Source organism: Ceratotherium simum, chromosome X, assembly GCF_057802395.1.
Source record: "Ceratotherium simum simum isolate JZ-2026a chromosome X, ASM5780239v1, whole genome shotgun sequence".
NCBI classification, from domain to species: Eukaryota; Metazoa; Chordata; class Mammalia; order Perissodactyla; family Rhinocerotidae; genus Ceratotherium; species Ceratotherium simum.
This window is the reverse complement of record NC_141940.1, coordinates 111709797-111734172: the sequence shown is the minus strand read 5'-3', so window position 1 is coordinate 111734172 and position 24376 is coordinate 111709797. Positions and strand designations below refer to the sequence as shown.

General features: G+C 38.4%; 1 protein-coding gene across 3 annotated transcripts in view; it reads left to right on the top strand.

The window, feature by feature from the left end:
* Nucleotides 1-362: 362 nt before the first annotated feature.
* Nucleotides 363-24376, top strand: part of LOC101405959 (membrane-bound transcription factor site-2 protease) — a 35503-nt gene continuing 11489 nt past the window's right edge. Inside the window, exons 1-7 of one of the 3 annotated variants that reach the window (XM_004435194.2) lie at nt 369-554; nt 3252-3400; nt 5265-5487; nt 10641-10744; nt 13055-13182; nt 19393-19511; nt 20423-20603. In XM_004435194.2, the coding sequence (XP_004435251.1) occupies nt 480-554; nt 3252-3400; nt 5265-5487; nt 10641-10744; nt 13055-13182; nt 19393-19511; nt 20423-20603 (979 nt within the window). In that variant the 5' untranslated portion in view covers nt 369-479. The other 2 variants (XM_087427453.1, XM_087427454.1) reach the window with 2 other exon arrangements.

Here is a 24376-nt window from a genome sequence, read left to right as displayed (position 1 = left end):
GCTATATGTAAACTACACTTCAACAAAAAGAACGTAATTAACTTAAATCTGGATACCTATGACAGGGTCTGGGAGGCAGAGACGATTATTATTTCGATGACCCCAAACCTTCACTAGATTAAAAGGTACAGCAAACCCCAGCCCCAAACCGGAGAGAATGGAGAGGAGACAGCAGGGAGGGCCAAAGCCTAAGAAATGGCTAGAGGTTTGGCAGCCGCAGCTGAAGTGATGCCTGGACAGCGGCGCCCGAGCGTACCATGAAAATAAACCCCCGCGCCCCTTTCCGGTGCGCACATGTCCGTCCGTGTGTCCCACAGGAAGGGTCCGGAGGGAAACGGCGCCGCCGAAAGAAAGGAGCCGGTGCCAGCTTGGTTCCTGCGCGGATGCTGGGGCTGTAGGCGCCGTGCGGTCAGCTGGCTGCGGCTCGCAGGAAGGAGGACGCCGGGGCTCGCCTTCCCTCCGCTACTTCCGCCGCTGCCATGATTCCGGTGTCGCTGGTGGTGGTGGTGGTGGGCGGCTGGACTGCCGTCTACCTGACCGACTTGGTGCTGAAGGTGAGGGCCGCGGGCCTAAGGCCCAAGCCCGCGGTGCGCGGCCGGGGCGCGAGGCCCGAGGCCTTTTCCCTTTCCTGCCTTGCGCCTCCCAGGCTGGCAGCGGTGCCGACGTCGCCCACATGCGGCCTTCCGCGTGGCGCCCGGCGCCGTGTTGTCAATAAAGCGCGGCGGGCCGCGGGAGGGGTGTGGCGACGCGCGCAGCTGCCGCAGTCGCGTTGCGGGGTGGCGCAGGCCCGCAACCTCCGGGTCCTGCCCGAGGGGCGCCGGTGGTGGGCTCGGGCGGCCGGGGCCCTGCTAGACCCCGCGGCGGGCACCAGGGAGGAAAATAAAATGTCTGCTAGGAAAGGCATTGTTTTCCCTCATTGTCTTTAAGGCCAAGACCCTCTAGAGACTCTGGTATTGGAATGAATCTAAGTCAGGTGGTGATTTAGACTAGTGGTCCCAAACTTAAAAGTGCATATGATCATCCGGGGTTCCCGTTAAAATGCGCATTCTGATTCAGCAGATCTGGGGCAGGGCCTAAGATTCTGCATTACTAACCGGTTCCCAAGTGCTACCAATGCTGCTAGTCTACAGACAACTAGTTCCTGACTACTCGATTTCTAATTTGCACCCCGTACACCCTTCTTCACACTAAGCGCCCAATCCCCCCAAACACACACACCCTGGGTGCTCGGTCCATTCTTCAGTTATTTGGTAAAGGTAGCAAAAATTATGAACAATTGTCTGACCACGTGCTTCAAGCAACCTTTAGAAAATGAATATTGGGGGGTGAGGGTAAATGTATGTGTGGAATAAAATCATATAAAATCTGAAATGTTTAATAAAAATTTCAATTATGAATAGTAAATGTTTATATACTATTTATAATAGTAAATAGCATCACTTGCATCATCAGGGAGCTTGTCAGAAATGTACAGTCTCGGGCCTCATCCCTGACCGGCGGGATCAGAATGTGCATCTTCACAAGATCCCCAGGTGCTTTCTCTGCACATGCTTGGCTTAGTACTTAACGTGTCATAAGCAGTACAAGCCACTGCTTCTTTCAACAGTAATTTTGTTGTTTAGAAAAAACAAAGCCTCATGATTTCTTCATGTTGCTTGTGTGACAAAAAATCCAAAATAAAAAGAACTTTTCAAACCTCTACAGTCTCTGGTCAAGTGTGTGAGCTGATCAGAAAGTCACTTTAATTTCAATAACAGCCCCTAGCTCCCTAAGAGAGTACTATTCCTTGAGCAAAAGACCTAACTCTCATTCAGGCTATCTGCCTGGGGAATGGAGAGACCTCGAATACCTTCAGCTTCTCTGCTTCCAACTTGGTCTACCGTTCCACCCTTGGTTCTTCTGGGATTTCCTCAGTAGACGTCTGCTGGAAGGGTGTGTCACTCTCCTTTTCAAAGTCCTGGAAAACAAGCAGGTTTAAAAAACTTCACGTGAAGACTGAGAGCTGAGAACATTACAGATCCAAAGGCAAACAGATACCTATATACACAGACTGAGGTCATTTTTTATGACTGTGATAGGGCTGAAATATCCTTCTGGAGACAGATAAGTTTCTCCAATGAATGGGCATCGACATGACAAAATACTATACTTACTGTAACTAAGGTAATGGAGATTGGAGTCAGGTATATAAAACAACCTTACGTTGTCCAAAATCCTACATTACTCAAGGACTTCAACTTCCCTAAAGATAAAACTTGTGTTAGATTGTGTATGAGCAGATAGCCCCCCAACCCTGAAGAATGTAAGGGAAGTGACCGAGACAAGATGGCTTTAGCTAAGTTTTATACTTTTACATGATCAAAGTTGGCCTAATTTCTTGGGGTGGTTGCTCAGAAGAGCATAGAAAGCACTGATTCCAACTAACCTGTCCCCTCTGTTGGATGGGTTGGAGGTCTTTTTAAATTATAACACAAGACTTCTTTCTATGGTAACAAGACTTCTAGGCCTGCGCTGTCCAGTAGCAGGTACCAGCATGGTACCTACTAATTCCCTGTGGCCATTGAGCATCTGAAATGGGGCTAGTCCGAATTGAGATGTGCTGTAAGTGTAAAGTCGATACCGGATGTCAAAGACTTAGTGCATAAATAAATAAATAAATAGAATGTAAAGTATTTCAATAATTTTTTGTATTGATTATATGTTGAAATGATAATATCTTGGATATTTTGAGTTAAAAATAAATTAATCTCTGTTTCATACTTTTTAAAATTTGGCTACTAGAAAATTTAAAATTACCTATGTGGCTTGCATTTCCGACTTATGTTATATTTCTGTTGGACAACGCTGTTCTAAGCAGAGGTCAGCAAACCTTTTCTATAAAGGCCCAGATAGTAAGTATTTTAGGCTTTGCAGGCCATGCAGGATCTCTGTTGCATATTCTTGTTTTTTGTTGTCTTTTTTTACAATCCCTTAAAAATGTAAAAACCATCCTTAGCTTGGCTGTACGAAAACAGGCTGGAGGCCAGATTTGGCCCATGGGCCGTAGTTTGCCAGACCCTAACCTCAGCTGACTAGCTAGTCTAAGACCTTTACTTGAATATCCTGAAGAATAAACATAAAGCTTTAAAATTATAAGCATTTGGGCAGTCAGTATCTTGCTTTCCTGTAGAAAATACTTCTTTTTGATTTTCTTAAATATTATAAATTGTTCTTCAAAATTGAGTGATGTGGAACTTTTCTTTCTCTCTTAGTCATCGGTGTATTTTAAGCATTCTTATGAAGACTGGCTGGAAAACAACGGATTGAGCATTTCCCCTTTTCACATAAGATGGCAAACTGCTGTTTTCAATCGTGCCTTTTACAGTTGGGGACGGCGGAAAGCAAGGATGCTTTACCAGTGGTATTCTTCATTTTCTCTTTGTGGTTTAAATTAGTTATTGTGATCATGAGAAAAAGCTTCTTAAATGAACTATTTCCATCATTTTCCAATCTACTGAATTTTAAAATGTTGACAGTATAAAAGCTTTCTGGTTTTATATAAACTTATGAGATTACATCATTGATCTTTTGCATACATTCAAAATCAAGGTTCTGTATCTTGATCTGGGTGGTGGATACATGGGTGCACATATGTAAAAATTCAGTGAGCTGTCCACTTCAGACTTGTGCACTTGACTGTGTAAGTTCTACACTAACAGAAAAGCAGAAAACATATGGAGCATTTTCCATCAGGAAAATAATCTTAGAGAATTCTCTCCTCTGTTATCACACATAGAAACCAGGGTCCTGGGAGTCATAGGATGCCCCAAAGTCTGCAGGCGTTCCCCTGTACTTCCTTTGTGATATCCCTCCAGGGGAAGGATATTTAAAATATTTAACAACCAGTAAGGCATATGCACGAAACAGTTGGGAAAATGGCCAGCCAGATTGCAGCAGCAGGGTCCTGGAGCCCCCTGGCCATGCCAGGCATACCCCTTCCGTTTAAAAAATTTTTTAAAAATCAAGGAGTTTATGGTTAGGGGTTTATGATGATCTCTGGGACACGTTAGAGAATGACAGGTTCTGTAGTTGAGAGAATTTCTGGTATGGGAGTAGGGGACCTTTGTCTAAATTCCTTTTTGTTAAAAATTTAGCTCCAAATGGAATAGAGCTAAATGTAAACAACCAGATCATCAAAAAGCAGAAAATGCAACAGCAAATCAAAGCAAACAAAATAGAAAGAAGGAAATAATAAAGAGCAGAAATCAGTGAAGTAGAAAGGATACAGTAGAGAAAATCAGCAAAGCCAAAAGTTGGTTCTTTGAAAAGATTAATAAAATTGATAAACCCCTTCCACAACTGACCAAGAAAAAAGGAAAATACAAGTAACTAAAAATTAGAATTGAAAAGGGGAACATTACTACAGATTCTGTAGACATTTTGAAAAATGCAACTATTGTGAACAATTATATGCCTATAAATTTGACAATTTAAATGAAATGCACGAGGGCCGGCTCTGTGGCTTGGCGGTTAAGTGCGCGCGCTCTGATGCTGGCGGCCCGGGTTCGGATCCCGGGAGCGCCCGGAGGCACCACTTCTCCGTCCAACGCGAGGCCGAGTCCCGCGTACAGCAACTAGAAGGATGTGAACCTATGACATACAACTGTCTACTGGGGCTTTGGGGGGAAAAAGCTGAATAAATAAAATCTTTAAAAATAAAAAAAATAAAAAAAATAAATGAAATGCACGAGCTCCTTGAAAAACACAACTTATCAAAAAGTTAGAAAATGTAATAGATTATTCCCAAGTATAGAAGGGTAACTTCTAATTATTAAAACAGTAAAAGAAAGAAACTATCATTAAAATTTACTGTGTTAATATTCAAGCTCATCACAAAATACAGTTAAAATAAAATGCAAACAACAGAATTGGTACATGAAAAAGAATAGATGTCTATTACGTCAAAAGAGCTTTTGTAACTATATGACAACAAGATCAAAACAATGCTGTGTGAATGAGCAAAAGAGATGAGAGGAAACAAACTTTTTATTGGGAATAATATTCAGGCTCTTCAGTTATGAGAGAATTGTAAATTATTAGAACTGCTTAAAGAGACTAGTGCCTGTGCTTCAGTTGCATATCTGACGTTCAGGTAGGAAAAAGAGACAGAGTTATGAAATTTTTAGGCATTATTTTGAAGCTATGAAATGTGGCTGATGGATGAATTTGTTAGTCCATGAATTGTGAGGAATTGTATGTTTATGTAATTTTTTTCCTCTTGACAGGTTCAATTTTGGAATGGTGTTTGGCGTAATTGCCATGTTCAGCTCTTTTTTTCTCCTGGGGAAAACGCTGATGCAGACTTTAGCACAAATGATGGCTGACTCTCCCACTTCTTATTCTTCCTCCTCGTCTTCCTCTTCTTCCTCCTCCTCCTCTTCCTCTTCTTCCTCCTCTTCTTCCTCTTCCTCTTCTTCACTTCACAATGAACAGGTGCTACAGGTTGTGGTAAGTGCCTTCTTGTTGCTTTAAGTAACTTTGTTGAAACATAGGTATAAGATATTTCTTCTGGATAGTGTAACTCCTATCCATAATATAAATATGAAAATAAATGGAAAGTCTCACAGTTTCTCAAATTACCTGCTTATCAAAAACATTAGTAAGAATATAGGAAGGAATTGTTGCAATATATAGCAGTAGTAGTAATAGAACAAATGGACCACCCTCAACAATTACACAGGTATTTGATTTAATTCATGTTCTCTTCTTGAGGTGTTAGATGATTGTTACTATTATGGAATAAGCATGCTGATTTAAGATCTCTGTAATGTATAAATAAATTGCATTTTAATCCAATGCAAAGTGTTCCCCTTTCCTCTTCATGGCTTTCAGAGTCTAACCAATAATATCCTTTTAATTAAAGATATAAGACCTTTTGTGATTTCTTGATATGAAGAATAACGTGCTGAGTTGTACTCCTTAACTGTAAGCTATTTATAATAATTATCACTTTAAAGCACATGTGTAGATGTATACTTTATTGATTCATATCTCCAGAGTTTGGAAGGGTGCTTTACCATTGGCAAACTTTTATTTCAAATTTTTTACATTTGTAGTTTCCATTTCCATGAATCATGGATATTATGTTTTTAATCATGTTCTTATTAGTGGAATAGTCTATTTAAGAGTTAGTGACAGATTTTTTTTAACTCATTTCTTTGTGGCCTTTACTAGGCTGGGTCACTATGGGAAGATTTAGAAGTCATTTGTAGAGAATGATAAAGAATCTCTCCTATGGTAATATCTCTTTCTTAGAGGTTAAAAGGATTTGCCAGGTGAAGGCTTCTTTAGAAGAGATGATTTATTTCTTCAGCAAACATTTACTGAGTGTATTTTGTCTACTGGCCTTGTGCTGAGTCCTGCTTATACAGGGAACAAAATCTAATCCTAGCACTCATGAAGCTTTTAGTCTAAAGGGAGAGCTGCTGTGATTGTGCTACAGTTGGACAGAGTACAAGGTGCTGTGGGAACAAAGAGAAGGCATGCTGAGGCGTGCCTGGCACTGGGAAGAGGGTAGAGGAGAGCTCAAGGGAAGGCTGAGGAGAGTCCACGTAGCCTGGGAAAGGAAAATGGCAATTGAGCATCCCAGTAACAGAGGGAACCATATAACATGGAAAGGCAGAGGGAATAATAATAGTAATAATAAAACCTAGTTAATATGCAGTGCTTCCTATGTGAGGTTTTTTTGTGCCTATTTTATTTTATTCTTGCAGCAATCTGGAGGTAAGTATTGTTATCCCTGATTCACACATGAGAAAACCAAGGCACAAAGATGTTAAGTCTTTTGCCTTTGGTCACAGCTAGTAAATCATGGATCCATCACTCACCCACAACTGACCTAAGCTTGTGCACATTATCTTCTACTCCCTTAAGAAAGACCAATACTTCTTCAAGGAACTATAAAGTAACTTTGACCTGAGTCTAGGAGGTATGGTGGAAGGTATATGGTGCAGGAGATAAGATAGGAGATATAGGTAGAGTCTGGGTTATGAAGGGCCATTCTAAGAAGTTTTGATTTTACCTGTAGATAACAGGTCTATGCAAAAAGGATCAAAGTAGGGTTACACTGAAGATGAGGAGACTAAGAGGGCAGTTGGAATAATTCATGTTAGAAGTGATAAAGATCTAAACTAAACTAGTGGTAAGAAGAATCAAGGGCTGGATTCAAGAGATCTTTTGGAGTAGAGTTCTCAGACCTCAGTGATTAATTGAATGTGAGGCTAGAGAGAGAAGGAAGAGTTTAGGATGACTCTCAAGCTATGCGATTGGTTATTGTTTGCAAAGAAAGAGGTTAGTAGAGAAAGAAGCAAGCTTGGAGGAAATCTGATCATTGGCCTATCTGCCTGCTAGGATTAGAATGGCAAAAATGTTGTTTAGAGAAGAAATTATTTCTTCTATTTGCTTCTGTTTATTCATAGAGCTCACAAAAATATTGACTGTTAGGAGAGTTGTGCTTTGGAACCATTAAGAAGTCAGATGCCCTCTGTAGTCCACCCTGCATATTTATGTATAAGTTTATTATGTCTCCTCGTTTTGATGAGCTCTTGTAGCTTAGAAAACATACTTTCTGTTAACTCTGTAATTCCCTACAGCCTTGTTCAGTATTAATTCCCAAAAACCTGGCACTCTGTGTTGTTGAGAGATCAGTATTCTGGTACATCTAATACCCTGTGTGATCATGGCCAAGACAGATGGGGAGGCACATACTGTTGCCAGCAAATGAAACCTACCATCTGTTGGTATAGGGGGAATGCTCAAATCCTTACCTTATCATATTATTACATCCATAAAATAATAAAGAGAAGGAACCAATGTCCTATTGCATCAAGCCTACTGATTTATTTGAAATAAAGATAAGATAACCAGGATACTTTTGTGATATAGAGGGAATGTATGAGAATTAATCTTAAGTACATAAATTTAGAGAGGGGTCAGAGAAAAGGAAACTACTGATATGGACAGATGCCTGGTGATATGGGAATGGAGCAGGTATGTAGAAAAAGGTACACTGATGTTCTTGTAAAGAGTTGCTTAGTAGGGTCTGAGTAAAGAGAACTTCAGATAATGAGCGTCATAAAAATATCCATATCCTTTTACCATTTACTTCCACATCTGGGCCTGTAGCTTAAGGAAATACTTCCAAATATAGAAAAAATAGTATTCATTAAGCTCTATCCTAACATTATTTATTATTATGAAGAATTGGAAACAACCACAACATATAGTTAAAGAATGGTTAAAATATGGGATTTCATTCAGTGAAATATTATGCATACATTAAAAATGATGATTATGAAAACTAGTTTCATAACTAGGGAAAGGACACTTGGAATTAATGAATTTAGAAAGCGATCCAAGCAGCATGGTTTGACTCTCCTCTTTAGTTACTAAAGGAGGCTTAAAAGTGAAATTCCTCTGTTGTGCACAAAAATAAATTCCAATTACATTAAAATTAAAACATGAAATCGTAAAAGACCTTGAAAAAAAAAAACAGGTTTCTGTTTATATGAACACAGAATGAGGAAGACATAAGCATAACCATGAATATTGATAGATTTGACTACATAAAATTTTTCATATATCAAAAAACTAAAAATAAAATCAAAAGCCAAGAAAACTTGGAAATGCATTTGTGGCATGTATTACAGAGGACTGATAATTGATATTTGAAGTGATCTTTGATCGATAAGAAAAAGATGAATGCTCTAGGAGAAAAAAATAGACAAGTCATGAGTAGGCTACTCACAAAAGATCTATCAATGGTCAAAAGTAGGGGGAAAGTTCAGCTTTAGTAATGATCAAAGAAATATAAATCAAAGAATGGGATGCTTTTTTATTCCTCTCAAATTGCAGATTTGAATAAAATGAGCTTACCCAAGGTTATGGAAGGGTCCACTTTTGGAGAGCAGTTTAATAGGTATCCAAGTCCTTTAAATTTTATGTAATAATAGCATTTGCTACCCTCTCTGTGAGGCAGAATGTTAAACATTGGACAAGGATTATCTCATGTAATCCTCAAAATCCTCTCATGTAATCCCAAAAAATGGGAATTAAAATTCCCATTTTAATAATGAGGAAATCGAAGTGTTAGGGAAATAATCTAAACTTCCTGGAGGTCCCTTAGCTAGTAGATGGAGCCAGAACGTCAAACTCAAGTGGTATGTCTCCAGAGCCTGAACCAACCATGTTTGTCTAAGAATTTATTCCCCCAAAATATTTGGGTATATGTGTCCAAATATATTTATCACAGTATTTATAAGAGCAGAAACATTTAAAACAATTAATTGCTCAACGATCAATTCCATAAAACACAGTGCAGCTATTAAAAATCATGTTGAACCAGAAAATACTCATGGGAAAATGTTTGTGATACTATTAGTGAAAGGAGCAGATTTCAAAACTATGTTTTTAATAGAAGTATAATTTATACAAATATGTGTACATGAAAAGATGAAGGACGTGCATTTAAACGTTGAGAATGGTTTTTTGTTTTGTGTTTTGGGACAAGGATTATAGGCTTCTATTTTTCTTTAAGTTTTCCAGCTTTAAACATTTTATAATCAATTTAAAATAACAATTAATGAAAGAAAGAAGGAATTTCCTCCAGAAGAATACCTTTAGGATCCCAACTCTTGGACTGTGACAAGTAGATGCTCAGTATGTAAATGGTATTAATGATGCCTGGTGTGTTTCACTTAGCCTAATTTATAGAATCTCTCTTTAACAGATGACATAACTTAGGAGCGATTATTTGTCTTACGAGAAGATTCTTGGATATCTAAAAGAAATTTACTGTGAAGCCCTTACAATAACAAACTTCCCTTGTGTGTGCAATGATATATGCATGTACAACATCTTAGGAGCACGTGATTGCAAGACAACTCCCACTTCTTGATAGGCCCGTAACATGTCTGTATGTTCCATATGCCTTATTTTCTGCATTAAATTTCAATTTTAATATAATATGTATGTATCAGTTTGATACTATTTTTCTGACCAATGTACTGGAAAAACTGATGGGATAGAAGAAATGGAGGGCATGGTGCTCCCACACCGATAAGGCACTTTATTACACTCCCTTTAATTATCAACTCTCATATAACTTGAGAATACTAAAATGAAATTCATTGATGGGGGGTGGGGATATCCTGTATTACTTACATAAGTACTTGGAACCTTACAATAACAATTCAGAGGAAGGACCAGGAATTGTAACAAGAATTCCCAAATCAAGGTTCCAGCCCTTGAGGGTGGATCAGCTGCTGACTCCTTCACTGTCACTCTGCATTCCCTGGTGCTTTGCCAGGCTCCCTAATTCTTTCCCATGGTGAAGGCTTCAGGAAGCTAAAGTTTCAACTTTTTAACCTGGTGTTTCCTGTTCTCTTTAGATTGGTGTTGTGCTTAGTTCAAAAACTGCCTAGTTCAAAAAACTGACCGGTGTTTTTACTTTCATTATGATAGAAACGGAGAAGTGAACCGTTGGTGTTCATGTTACTTTTAGTTTACGGATCATTCTGCTTGGAAGTTTAAGCTTTAATACAGAGTGAACATTGTGGTCTCTTGGTGCCCAAGTGTGTATTTATCATTGTGTCTATGAACAGGTTCCTGGTATAAATTTACCTGTCAACCAACTGACCTATTTCTTCGCTGCAGTCCTCATTAGTGGTGTTGTACATGAAATTGGACATGGGATAGCAGCTATTAGGTAATGATATTTACCGTTTTCTTTCTACTACATGCAAAGAAGCTTTTCATGTAAGAGGGTTTATTACTAAAATCTGCTACATTTGATACTTTTTCTTTCTGTGGATATTGCCCAGTGCGTATCCGCCATTATTATTATTATTATTATTTATTTTATTTTTTTTGGTGAGGAAGATTGGGCCTGAGCTAACATCTGTGCCAATCCTCCCCTTTTTGCTTGAGGAAGATTGTTGCTGAGCTAACATCTGTGTCAGTCTTCCTCTACTTTATATATGGGGTGCCGCCACAGCGTGGCTGGATAAGCAGTGCATGTGTCCTGCGAACCCCGGGCTGCCGAAGCGGAGCACACGAACTTAACCACTATTATTATTTTTTTAGTGGGCTGGCCCCACCATTATTATTTTAAGATACTTGTCTTTCTTATAGAGGAGATTAATGTATTGATGAATATGCTCAATTAACCATGTGCATATCTGTAATCTGGGTCTTTCTATCCTTTGCCCTTTGCCAGCATGGTTATAGTCTCATGCTGCTTCAAGATTTTCATCCAATCCTGAAACCTAATCTTTGTCTTTATCATTGGGTCAGAATGATAACCACTGCACTCGAAGCCCACCCACCTGCCTTTTTAGTACTTTCTTTGGCTTATCAGCTGAAATACTTTGCTGCTTCTACTCAGGGCCTCTGCTGGCTAGAGCAAGAATCCTGAAAGCTCTGAGTTTGTTAACAAATATCATAGCCTATCTAGAAACCCAAGTGGAAGAAGATAAGAGAGGATGAGACCTGGGACTTGCTTTGAGTATCATGCCCTGTTCTTGTCTTGACTACCCAAATGTATGTAATTATACCTGAGCATTTTATTTTATTTTGTGTGTGTGTGTGTGTGTGTGTGTGTGTGAGGAAGATCAGCCCTGAGCTAACATCCGTGCCAATCCTCCTCTTTTTGCTAAGAAAGACCGGCTCTGAGCTAACATCTACCACCAATCCTCCTCCTTTGTTTCCCCAAAGCCCCAGTAGATAGTTGTATGTCATAGTTGTACATCCTTCTAGTTGCTGTATGTGGGACGAGGCCTCGGCATGGCCGGAGAAGCGGTGCGTTGGTGCGCACCTGGGATCCGAACCCGGGCCGCCAGTAGCGGAGCGCATGCACTTAACCGCTAAGCCACGGGGCCGGGCCTACCTGAGCATTTTAAAGGCTTCTAAACTTATAAAATCGTGATGGGGTAGATGGTGAGTCACAACTCCCCTTCACTCCCACTGATAATTACTGCCATAATGAACACACATACTGATGGGAATGTTTTATCCTTTGGGTGTGTGGACCAGATAGAAGGTTTTAGAGGAGAAGATTTAATCACTTCTTATTACTTTCCAGTTGCTTATGAACATGAGTCTATTGACTGGCAATAAACCCTCATCTTGACAGAGCATATACTGTTGTACAGGTGTGCCATGTAGTGGTTTAAGTGGGCAACTATTTTTTAAAATTTTTTTAAATCTCTTTCACCTTTGCTTCCACGCTTTTAGTGTTGCAGCCTTTAGGGTTTTACATATAAAAGCATTGTTATTAACAGTTTAATAATTCACAATATACTTGTGAAACAATGTAATTTTTTATAAAATCCCAACTGCCAAGAAAAAGTGAATTTTATAGTCATATATTTATTACTAAGTGACAGCACAGTATGTTTAGGTGATGCTTTTTTTTAGAGTAGCTGTTTGGTCTTATGAAGCTATTAAGTGTAATTTGATTTTTAGAGAATGAATTGATAAATAATTCTCTTAAGGACAATCTGAGCATTATGCATTTTTAAATGTACTTATTTTAACATTAATTCAACAGGAATACACTTAGATAAACCTCCACCTTTATAATAGCTAAGACAAATATAAACATTTACATAATTTACTTAAATTATATTTTCTACTGTGTCCTTCTCTGAAAATAATTCAGAGTAACCATAAAAGTATTTTTCATTCAGTTTCTCATAGAAATATTAACTTGAAATTAGTTACATATATAAATAAATGGTTATCTGCTCACCATATGGGTTTCTAAAAATTTTGAAGTTGTAAGTCTGTTTCAGAATGCCCTGTTTTAGCAGTTTCACAGATAACCAAATCTGTACACTATTGTAAAATTATGATTATATATATATCATATATAGGTATAATTTTTTTGACTGTCCATAGAGACTCATTTTTTAAGCAAGAATTTGAATTACAGTGGGAAGTTTTAAGATTACATACATTATTAATTTGACAAATGCAATACTAGTAGTAAATTCCTTTTTCTTATGTGATTTCTTAGGGAACAAGTTCGATTTAATGGCTTTGGGATTTTTCTCTTCATTATTTATCCTGGAGCATTTGTTGATCTGTTCACCACTCATTTGCAACTTATATCACCAGTCCAGCAGCTAAGGATATTTTGTGCAGGTAACAGACTTAAATTTCTTTATTCATCTGTGTATTGTTAGTGGTTTTATGGAAAGTACATCACAAATGAAAACATCTCATCATTTGGTTGATAAATTCAGTTTATAAGATGCTCAGTCAAAAGTTTAGAGCAAAATAATTTACATTGCAGTTTCTTCATTAAAAACAACTAGAAACAAAAAGATTGAAAGCAAAATCAGCATAACATACCATGCAAATATGAACAGAAAATATGACAAAAGCATTAAATTAGACATAGGGGCCACTTAATAATCATAAGGAGTATAATCCACAATGAAAATGTAATCGTTGTGAGTCTTTCTGTATCAAGCAACAAACCATCAAAACAAAAATGGAAAAAGTAAAAGGAAAAAAACAAATTGTAACAAAGGAGGCTCATCTCATCTCTCAGCAAGTGGCAGATAAGTATGAAAAAGTCAGATCGAAGCTCTAATTAGTAAGGTAAAAATCAATAGATATGTCAAACTCTATGCCATAACAGTTTCTTTTCAAGTTCCCATGAAACTTAAAAAAATTGACCAATTTAATTCAAAATGATAATTGCAGTATAATTAAAAATGATAATGAAATAATGGTCAAGTTTTGCTAAATGTAAAATTCACTGCCCTAGGCAGTTATTATGAAATAAGAAATGAAAGTAAACCAGTTAAGCATTCAACCGAAGAGAAAAATGAGAAAAGAACTATAAAATAGTTAAATGATGTAATTAGTAAGGAAGGATATAGGCAGAAAATAATAAATTAGAAAAAAGAAAAATAGAACTCTTAAATCCAAGAGTTAGTTCTTTGAAGGAAAAAAACGATAAGAGAAAGCATCTATCGACAGAATTAGCAGTCAGATTGGGGAATGACAACTGATAGAGAGAAAATTAAAATAATTATAAGTGTTCTTTGTTCATCTCTGCAAAAAATTTTTAAAAACCTGGATAATTATAAAAAAATATAAATAGCCTAAATTAACCCCAGAGGAGATAGAAAAAAAATCTAAATAGTCTAATTACAACGGGAGAAATTAAGAAAGTAATGAAGAATGCCCCTGAAAGTTTCATAGGTGGAATTCTCTCAGATCTTGAAGGAAAAGATTTTCTTTTTAATTCCAATTTAGTATAAACTTTCCAGACTGCATAGAGAAGAAAACTAAGCATTTTTTTTTAAAGCCAATGTAACACTGATACAACGTCTTGTAAAGCACAAAAAAAACTCTACAGACACATGGTGTTATCTAAACAATGCAAGGATGGTTCAACATTGGGAAATCTATTTGAATGTGGTAAACATTATTTACCATTAGGGAAAAAAAAATCCTCATCTCAGCAGATACTGAAACGGATATTTAACAAAATTCAACATCGATTAATAGCTAAAAAAACAAAAATCCTTAGTAGAAGTAGAAATAGCTGGATACTTCCTAATGGTATAACACTTAGAAGCATTCCTATTAAAGGACAAGGCAAGCAATCCCACTGTCAACTATCGCTGATACTATCAAATGGTCTGTAAATGTGGGTCCGTGCAATTAAATAAGAGGAAAGAAAGAAGAATAAATATTAGAAAGGAGTGAGCCTTTTTTTTCCCCCAGATACTGTTATATACCTGGGGCGGGGCGGGGAAGGCAAGAAAATCAACGGAAATAGAATACAGAAAAATTCAGTGAAGAGCCTAGTTACCAAATGAATATTCAAAAAACAATAGCTTGCTGGGCAGAGCTGGGAGGTGGGAGGTCTAGTGCGTGCGCGTGTGCGTGTGTACAAGCGTGTGCACGCACTTGCCGTGGGCAAGGAAGCGCATGCGCTAGGCATATCCATATGCGTATGCGCCAGGCGTACCCAGAAGCCCCCGCGTCTTCCGCATTTTTGGGTTTGCAGTCTCAACCGACCGCACCTTGCAGTGGAGCTCGCGTCTTCTTCCGGAGCTCGCGCTTTTCTCCCTCAGCCTTGCTTTTCCGCGGCCTTCCAGTCACCCACACGCTGCCCAGTGGCCACAGCTTCTGCGGAGCTCTCAGCCATGGCCTCAGAGGAAGCTCTCTACATCGCCACAGAAAACTCGGAGATGCCTGTGGAGGTACGCCAGATCTGTGCGGAGACCGTCCCTGTGGCGACCACGGCGATGGGAACCGTTGAGTACGAGGATACCAGCGGCAACTGGATCCACGGCGGCCACCACCATCCACCTCTGATCGCACTGCAGCCGCTCATTATCAACAACCCGAACCAAGGTGACGAGGAAATGGTTATGGTGCAGACGCAGGAGGAAGTGGTGGGCTGCTACGAATCAGACAGCAACCTCGAGAATCAGATGACCGACCCAATTGATGAGAACGACTACTTCCAGCAGACCCTGGCTTCCTTGGCAGCCTCCGCGTCATCATCGGCCTACGGCTGCGGCAAGAAGCGCAGCAGCCGCGGCAAGAAGCGCAGCAGCCGCGGCAAGAAGCCCAGCGATAAGAAGAGTTACACCAGCAGCGAGGCCAAGGCCGGAAGCAGCAGCGGCTCCAAGACTGTCAGGAAGAAGTGGGAGCAGAAGCAGGTGCAGATCAAAACCCTGGAGGGTGAGTTCTCCGTCACCATGTGGTCCACAAGCGATGAAAGAGACAATGAGCCAGAAGGACAGAACTCACCTCCTGATTACTCAGCGTACATGACGGGGAAGAAACTTCCTCCTGGAGGAATACCTGGCGTTGACCTCTCAGATCCCAAACAACTGGCAGAATTTACTAAAATGAAGCCAAAAAAAACCAAAGAAGATGCTGCAAAAACAATAGCTTGCCCTCATAAAGGCTGCTTAAAGATGTTCAGGGATAGCTCTGCTATGAGAAAACATCTGCACACCCATGGTCCCCGAGTCCACGTATGTGCAGAATGTGGCAAAGCTTTTGTTGAGAGCTCAAAACTAAAACGACATCAACTGGTGCATACTGGAGAGAAGCCCTTTCAGTGCATATTTGAAGGCTGCGGAAAACGCTTTTCCCTGGATTTCAATTTGCGTACGCACGTGCGAATCCATACTGGAGACAGGCCCTACGTCTGCCCCTTCGATGGTTGTAATAAGAAGTTTGCTCAGTCAACTAACCTGAAATCTCATATCATAACACATGCTAAAAACAAAAACAGCCAGTAGGGAGAGAAGACCCTTCTCAAACTCAGGAAACATCTTTCAGGAGTGTGACTGGAAATAATTATGCTTCTCTTTTAGAGTATGTTGTTTCTAGGAAAGAATTTTTTTAAATGATTCCTACACATCTAAGGGTCATGTTTTGATAGAATAGTAAAAATTTGAAAAGTAAAAAAAGTAATTATATAACATTGTTAAGATGCTCTGTCTTGTTGTGTAATACCATTTGAAAAACAATGTTTGTGTAAAGTTTGGACCCAGGAGGAGGAGGATAATTCATGAACTTCACATGAAAAGACAGTTCTTTATACAGCTGTGCCAAAAATGGGACTTCTTTTCACATTCTTTTAAATATGAAGTTCACTTATTGCTTACAATTTTAAAAAGTTCTGTATTTTCCAAATGTTCATGTTTATACTTTTAGGAATATGTTTAGTAATTCTATGTATGGTTCTTTGGAGGTTGATAACTTTACTTACAGATTTTCTTTAAAAGAATGAACAGTTATAAAAAATTTAAAAAAATATAAAAACAGTTGGAAAAACAAGAATGAACAGTTACATGCATATGTAAGGTATTACCCTGTTTTAAGAAGTTACATAGGTTTTGTTTGCTCTGTTAATTTTGGTTGTATTTTTTGATGTTAACACATTTTGCATAACTATTTTAGCTGCATTGAATTATGTGGTATTGAATATTAGATGTGACTTAATAGTATTAGTCAATTTAAACCTATTTTAGTCATTTTATTTTCCTCAGATACTACCAAGTGCTGTTTAGTGTGATTTCTTTGCCTGTCAGAGAGTGGTGCTCAGTTGTAGAATATATTGTGTATATATTGACTTTTTAATGCTCGATATGTACATGTTATGTGATAGAAAAAGCAAAAATAAAGTTCGTGTTCTAAAGAGAAAAACTTGTCTGTATAAATACCATAGCTAGAAAACAGAGAAAACGGGGAGAGTGCTACCGGCATCTGGTGGGTAGAAACCAGGGATGCTGCTAAACATCCTACAATGCACAAGACAGACCCCCCACAACAAGGAATTGTCTGGCCCCAAATGCGAATAGTGCCACTGTTGAGAAACTCTGCTCTAGAGAAAGTAGAAGTTGTAACAAAGATTCTTTTGGTATACTTATAAACTAAACAAATTATTAATGGACAAGAGGTTGTTTAAATAGAGGAAATGTGTGTGTTCTATCACCCTCATTGGCACTTAGCCATCATGGGCAAATCTGGAATCTAGAGGGGTGATCTGGTACCAGCTATATTCCTGACAAGAGATAGGAGGCTGCCCAGAGAGTCAAGGTATCGATGCTGCTGTGTGCCCCACCTCACTGTTGTTTCGATGGGAAAAGTCATGGTTGAGTGGTGGTATCATCCTGATAAGGGAGAGGTAGTGAGGGTGCAAGCATCTGGGCAATCCTGAGGAGTTGGGGGAAAAGCTGAATTAAAAATAAAATTATAAATGAAAAAGCAAAATATAGTTTCTGATAAATAGTTTGATACCATTGGTGCTTTTAAAAGTCTCTCTAGGTATAGAACAGAAAAGATTATTTACCCAATATGTCCTGGACTAGACTTGCTCTGGATATTTCTGAAATTTAACAACTTAAAACACTCAAAAAAAAAAAAAAAAAGGAGGAACATCTTACAATGTGAATATGGTACATGGAACGTGTGTTAGCTAGGTATCTGGCTGCTGTAATAGCTAAGAATAACAGTGGGTTAAACTCACATAAAACATTCCAAAATGCAAGTAGTTCAGTACTGCTAGGATAATTCTATGATTTGGGAGACTCATGCTCTTTCTGATTGTTAACTCTACTATTCCCAACATGCAGCTTCTATGTCACGGACTCAGGTTTAGCTCCATCATAGCTACATTCCAGCCAGTAGGACAGGGATATCCCCATCACTTCCACTCACATCCTGTTGCCCAAAACACTGTCATATGACCATACTCAGCTTCCTGGGAGTCTGGGAAATGTCTTTAGGTTACATTTCTGTAATTATAGAGCATTGGTTCTCAACCACTGATGCTATCACCCTCCTGGGGACGTTTGGAATGTGTAGGATTGGGGACATTCTTTGGTTGTCTCAGTGACTGGAGAGCACTAATGGCATTTAGTGGATAGAGCCAGGAATTCTAAATGTCCTGTAATGTACGGGGCAGACCTACACAACTAAGAATCACACTGCTCAGAGTGCTAGTAGTGCCCCCACCCTGCCCCATGAGAAAAACTGGTAGAAGAAGGAAAGGATAGGTATGGGGGGAGGGGTTATCTAGTGGCATGCTGGTGAATGTTTAACACCTGGCTCTGGAGGGGGACGTGGGGAGCTCTGATGTGTAGTATATGCTGGTTTCTCTCGTAAATACTACCACCATGGCCAATTTCACAGTGCCAACCTGAAGTCCCTGAAGGAGGAATTGGGAAGAGATGCACACAGTCAGTTGTGGCAAGCTGGTAGGAGCAGGCTCCAGCACACCACTGAGTTCACCCAGCCATCTCTGTATATATGGTGGAGGTGGTTATAGTCTGTGACATGATGTAAGATACATACTCTATTTTTTTAATTCTTAAAAAAAAATCTCTTTTTGCAAGTACCATGTGGATTTCCATACCCCAGTTCAGCAAGAATGTTTTTTATTTCCTTTTAACTTCTATTTGAATAGCTCTGAAGTTCCCTTCAAAGATCACAAGTATGTTTAAATTAATATTGTATACATTTTTGGAAAAGAGAGTATAGTAAGTAGAAAATATTGATTCTGTTCATGTTATATATATCATAGAGGTATATATATAATAGAATGTAGATGCTATTAGTGTTAAATCATATTAGCATGTGGTTTTCGTATTGTAGTATTAACATGCTCATTTTAGATTTCAATATTGGAAATGGAAGAGGCCTCTAACTGAACATTTGTCTGCTGTACTAATAAGTAAGATCTATCTGCCTCACAGCTTCTTCTGGTTACTTTACTAATTTACCAGAATGCCCAGGTGTCATGAAGTCCAAATACCTATATCATTCCTGCCCCTGATTGAGCTTATTTCTTTTTTTCTCTCTTTTCAGGTATCTGGCATAATTTCGTCCTTGCACTCCTGGGTATTTTAGCTCTTGTTCTCCTCCCTGTAATTCTCTTGCCATTTTACTACACTGGAGTCGGGGTGCTTATCACTGAAGTTGCTGAGGTAAATAATGGATTACTTGGGGCATTCTTTCACCGGATTTTGTGATGTAACACTTAGCATCTTATGTCGGGAACTTTTATTCAAGTTCTCCTCTTACAGAATGTTCAGTTTCTCTTGAAGAAATTACTGTAATCCTTTCAAATTGAACAAATAGTTTTGTGAAATACATTGGCTTTTTAAAAATACTGAAAATTATTTCTGTTCTGAATTACAAAGATAGTACCAAGATTTTCTACCTGTAGTTTGTTGATAAAATGCATCATTTACCTTTACTGTTTATTTTTATAACTCTGCTTTTGAGTCAAATGTCTTTACGCCTAAGAAGTAAGTAAGATGAAAGCTAGGCTAGCCAGCCAGAGCATTTTGTGGGAGTTTAAGTTAATGTCTTCAACTCTGTATTTCACTCCCTTAGACAGTAACTACTATGATGGCGTCAAGTCTTCCATTCAGACTTTGGGAAGAGGAAAATTACCTTTTTGAGCAACTGGCTCACATATTTCCTGTGCTGACAGTATCGTCTGCATATTTGGGACTGTGTTTAGATAAGGGCTTGTCTTATAATTTTATCCATTGAGGATATAGGAAAATGAAGGCATTCTGACTACTTTCACAAAAAATTTTAATTAGCAGTTTGGGAAAACTTTATCATTTTAATCTTAACAGTTGGCAAATGGTTTTTTTTTTCAGTTGCGAAAAATTCAAGACCTTGGAGAAGTAGGAAAAGTAGCTATAATTGTTGGGTTTTGTTTTGTTAATTTTCCAGATCTATACATCTTGGAGTCAAAGCTGGGTTTTCTGCATTATTCAAAATATTCTACTTAATTAACTCAGTGTCTTTAACTATTATTTGCTCAGATTAATCTTAGTTTGTTTTCACACATTATCTCATTTGATTTTGCCCTCTTCCCAAGGACTCACCTGCCATTGGACCCAGAGGCCTTTTTGTGGGAGATCTTGTCACCCATTTACAGGATTGTCCTGTTACTAATGTGCAAGATTGGAATGAATGTCTAGATACCATCGCCTATGAGCCCCAAATTGGTTACTGTATAAGTGCATCCACTTTACAGCAGTTGAGCTTCCCAGTTAGAGGTGTGTATATTTCCTCAGTATAATACAATGCTTCAAGTGGCAGTACTTTCAATTCCCCGGTTCTTAGACCATGTCTATAGATTTATTTTGTTCTAATTTCTTTAAAACAAATCAGTTAAGTAATGATAGGTCCAAACTAGTAAACATTCTTCTCGATAAGTTGGATGCTAATATTTATGTTTTATTATATATTGCTGTTGAACTTCTTACTAATTTCATAGTATCATATTTGACTTTCAGGACTCTAGTGTCTAATTCTTTCTGCATTCAAAAAAACTTGTGTTAAGTCAGCATTCAAGCTCAACCATAACCAATTAACTAAATTCCACTAATTAAATACCCCTCTGCTCTATGGATGGTGGCATGTCCAAAGCTATTTGAGGTAGAGTTATTTTATGTGGCAGGCATCCAGAGGAAGTCATCTTGGCATCCAAAAATACCCCCTGAAGTCACATCTGTTGTTCTGTGTAGCAGGTGACAGGGTGAAGCAAGTTTATTCTCAGAAGCCGCCAAATTTTTTTTAGTTCTCTCAGCTCTGAAAAATCAGTCTCCCTACTCTTTATACAAAAACATGGGAGCCCAAATAATTGAAAGTGTTGGAAAATACAAATTATGCTCACAGACTATATCTTTAAGTCAAGAAATGCCCTGGATACTTGTCCACATCTATTGGGGGTTAGAAAATATGATTAATAATCAAGAATAACTTTACTAAAGTACTGTGTGTGACAACGGCCAAGTAGTAAGAACTGATCTTTAAAAATATTTTTCAAATGTGATCTTCCATGTATAACCCATTTTTAAGAACTTTTTATTGTAAAAGTTTTTCAAACATACATAAAAGTCAAGAAAGTAGTATAAATGAAACCTCATGCATCCTTCTCCCAGCTTCACAAATTATCAACATTTTGCCAATTTTTTCATCTAATCAGCCCACTTTTGGGGGAAGTATTTTAAAGCACATCCCATCATTTCATCCATAAACTTCAGCATGTCTTTAATAGATGACAGCTTTTTAAACATGACCACAGTACTGTTATCACACCTAACAAAATTAACAATAATTCCTAATATGTAGTTGGTATTCACCTTTCCCTAGCTGTTCTTTAGATACTTGGTTTGTTTAAGTTGAATGGTATGTCTTTTAAGTGTCTTTTAACTTGTAACAATTCCCCCTGACTTTTTCTTTTGAAATATCATTTGTTTGTTGAAGAAACTGTCATTTGTTTTGTTGAATTTCCTATATTCTGGATTTGTCTGATTATATCTTTTTTTGTTTGTTTGGTGAGGAAGATCAGCCCTGTGCTAACATTTGCCAATCCTCCTCTTTTTTTTTTTTTTTTTTTGCTGAGGAAGACTGGCCCTGGGCTAACATCGGTGCCCATCTTCCTCCACTTTATATGGGACGCCACCACAGCATGGCTTGCCGAGTGGTGGTTCAGTGTGCACCCAGGATCCAAACCGGCGAACCCCGGGCCGCCGCAGCAGAACACATGCACTTAACCACTTGCGCCACCAGGCTTGCCCGTCTGATTATATCTTATCCTCATAATGTCATTAACATGTTCAGATGTCCCCCAAATTTTCTGTAAACAGTAATTAGGTCTAGAGGCTTGATTAGATTCAGGATCCATTGAGGGGGTAAGGGGGCAAAAATACTTCATAGATAGTACTTTCTGTTGTATCATGTCAGGAGGCACACAATGTCTGGTTGTCTCCCTTGTGGTGATAAGATTGGTCAGTGGGCTAACTTCATGCTTTAAGGTTGAAATACCTGTAAATTTTCCCTATTTTCAAGAGCCACTTACCATCTTCCAAAACATTTCACATGACAGAAGGTTGGTACGTAACCCACAATGTGTTCTTCTGTAAGAGAAATAATCCATTATTTCATACTACTTGAGTCTTTTATCATTTTCCTCCAGCTTCTCTAAATGTGGTATAATCTGTATTGAATTACAAAAGCCAAAATGACACAGTAATCAAATAAAGTTTTCTCCAATAGGATTGTTTTATTTAGAATATCTGCATTTCAGATGTTTAAGATTTTGTCCTTTTTCTGTCAGACAAATTGGAAATGAAAATTTTCCCTGAGATACTCTGAAACTCTTTTCCTTATTAACTTTTCGAGTATTTCACTGTTATGGGTCATATGCTATATTTTGGAGGTATTTGTTTAAAAACCTAAAGCAGATATTACTCTTTCCATACTAATAAAAAATCAATCCCAAAATAATTCTTCAATATCTAGTTCATCTCCTTAGGAGCGACTGTATTAGGATACATGTTGATTTTACATGTTGACTTTATCTGATAAACCTGTACCTCCATTTAACCATTTTTTTTTTTTTTTTTTTTTTTTTTAAAGATTTTATTTATTTTATTTTTCCCCCCAAAGCCCCAGTGGGTAGTTGTATGTCGTAGCTGCACATCCTTCTAGTTGCTGTATGTGGGACTCGGCCTCAGGATGAACCGAGAAGTGGTGCCTCGATGCGCACCCGGGATCCGAACCCGGGCCACCAGCATCGCAGCGCACGCACTTAACCACCAAGCCACGGGGCCGGCCCCATTTAACCATTTTTAAATGGAGTGCATATACTTAGCCAGTTTATAAAAATTTAATGATTGTAAATATAACTTAAAATATATACTAGATTAATTTTAATGGCAGACTTGACCACTGGGGCTGTGGACATTTAAGCAAGCTATGGATTGATAGTATTTTACATGTATCTAGGTACCTTTGTTATCCTTCATTATGAATAGAAGGGAAAGATATGATAATACAAGGTGGCCAACAATCCAGAAGTGATTCATACTCAATTTAGAGTGGAATTCAATATACATAATTAAAATTCTAAGAATTTATACCGCTTCAAAACAATAAAGTCACCTTGGAAAGATCCGACCCTGGAAGTACCCATAAGCTGTCCCAACCAATCATTTCTGGCATTATGTCATACCTGGACTCTCCCAGGTGTATTATTAAATTTTTAAAGATATTCCCTAAGATATTAATTAATTAAGGTGTTAATTAAGCAGACTAGATGGTCTCCTTAAAATAATAACAGGTAGATTTATGGCAAATTAGAAAAATGTGGTTAATGTACCTGAAATGACTATACATTTTATGAAATTGTTAGGACCTGCTTTTTTCTTCTGTTAATCCTTTCCTTTTTGATTTTTATTTTATTTATTTATTTATTAAACTATTTATTTATTTATTTATTTTTCCCCCAAAGCCCCAGTAGATAGTTGTATGTCATAGTTGCACATCCTTCCAGTTGCTGTACGTGGGACGCGGCCTCAGCATGGCCGGAGAAGCGGTGCATCGGTGCGTGCCCAGTGCCCAGGATCCGAACCAGGGCCGCCAGCAGTGGAGCACACGCACTTAACCACTAAGCCACGGGGCTGGCCCTCCTTTTTGATTTTTAAACACTAACATACTAAACTATGATGAACATCACCAACAAGAGCCAAAGCTGGTTTACTTCCACCTCTGTACTTGGTGCGTGGGCAAGCCTTAGGAGCTGGTCCCATACACTCCTTGGAAATTGAATGGCCTTTTCAGGAAGCCCCAAAAAGAACACTGGGTGAGGGCTTAGAGCCCTTTGCACCTGAATAGATCTCTGGTCTCGTTCTGGGTCAGAACTGAAAACAAAAACTTTTCCCCCATTCATATTCAAGCCTCTGCTTTTAGGATTGCTGAGTGTCCATATGCCACTTAGTGATTTGAATGGAACTAAAAGTTACAGACAAGAACTAGTCTGGCT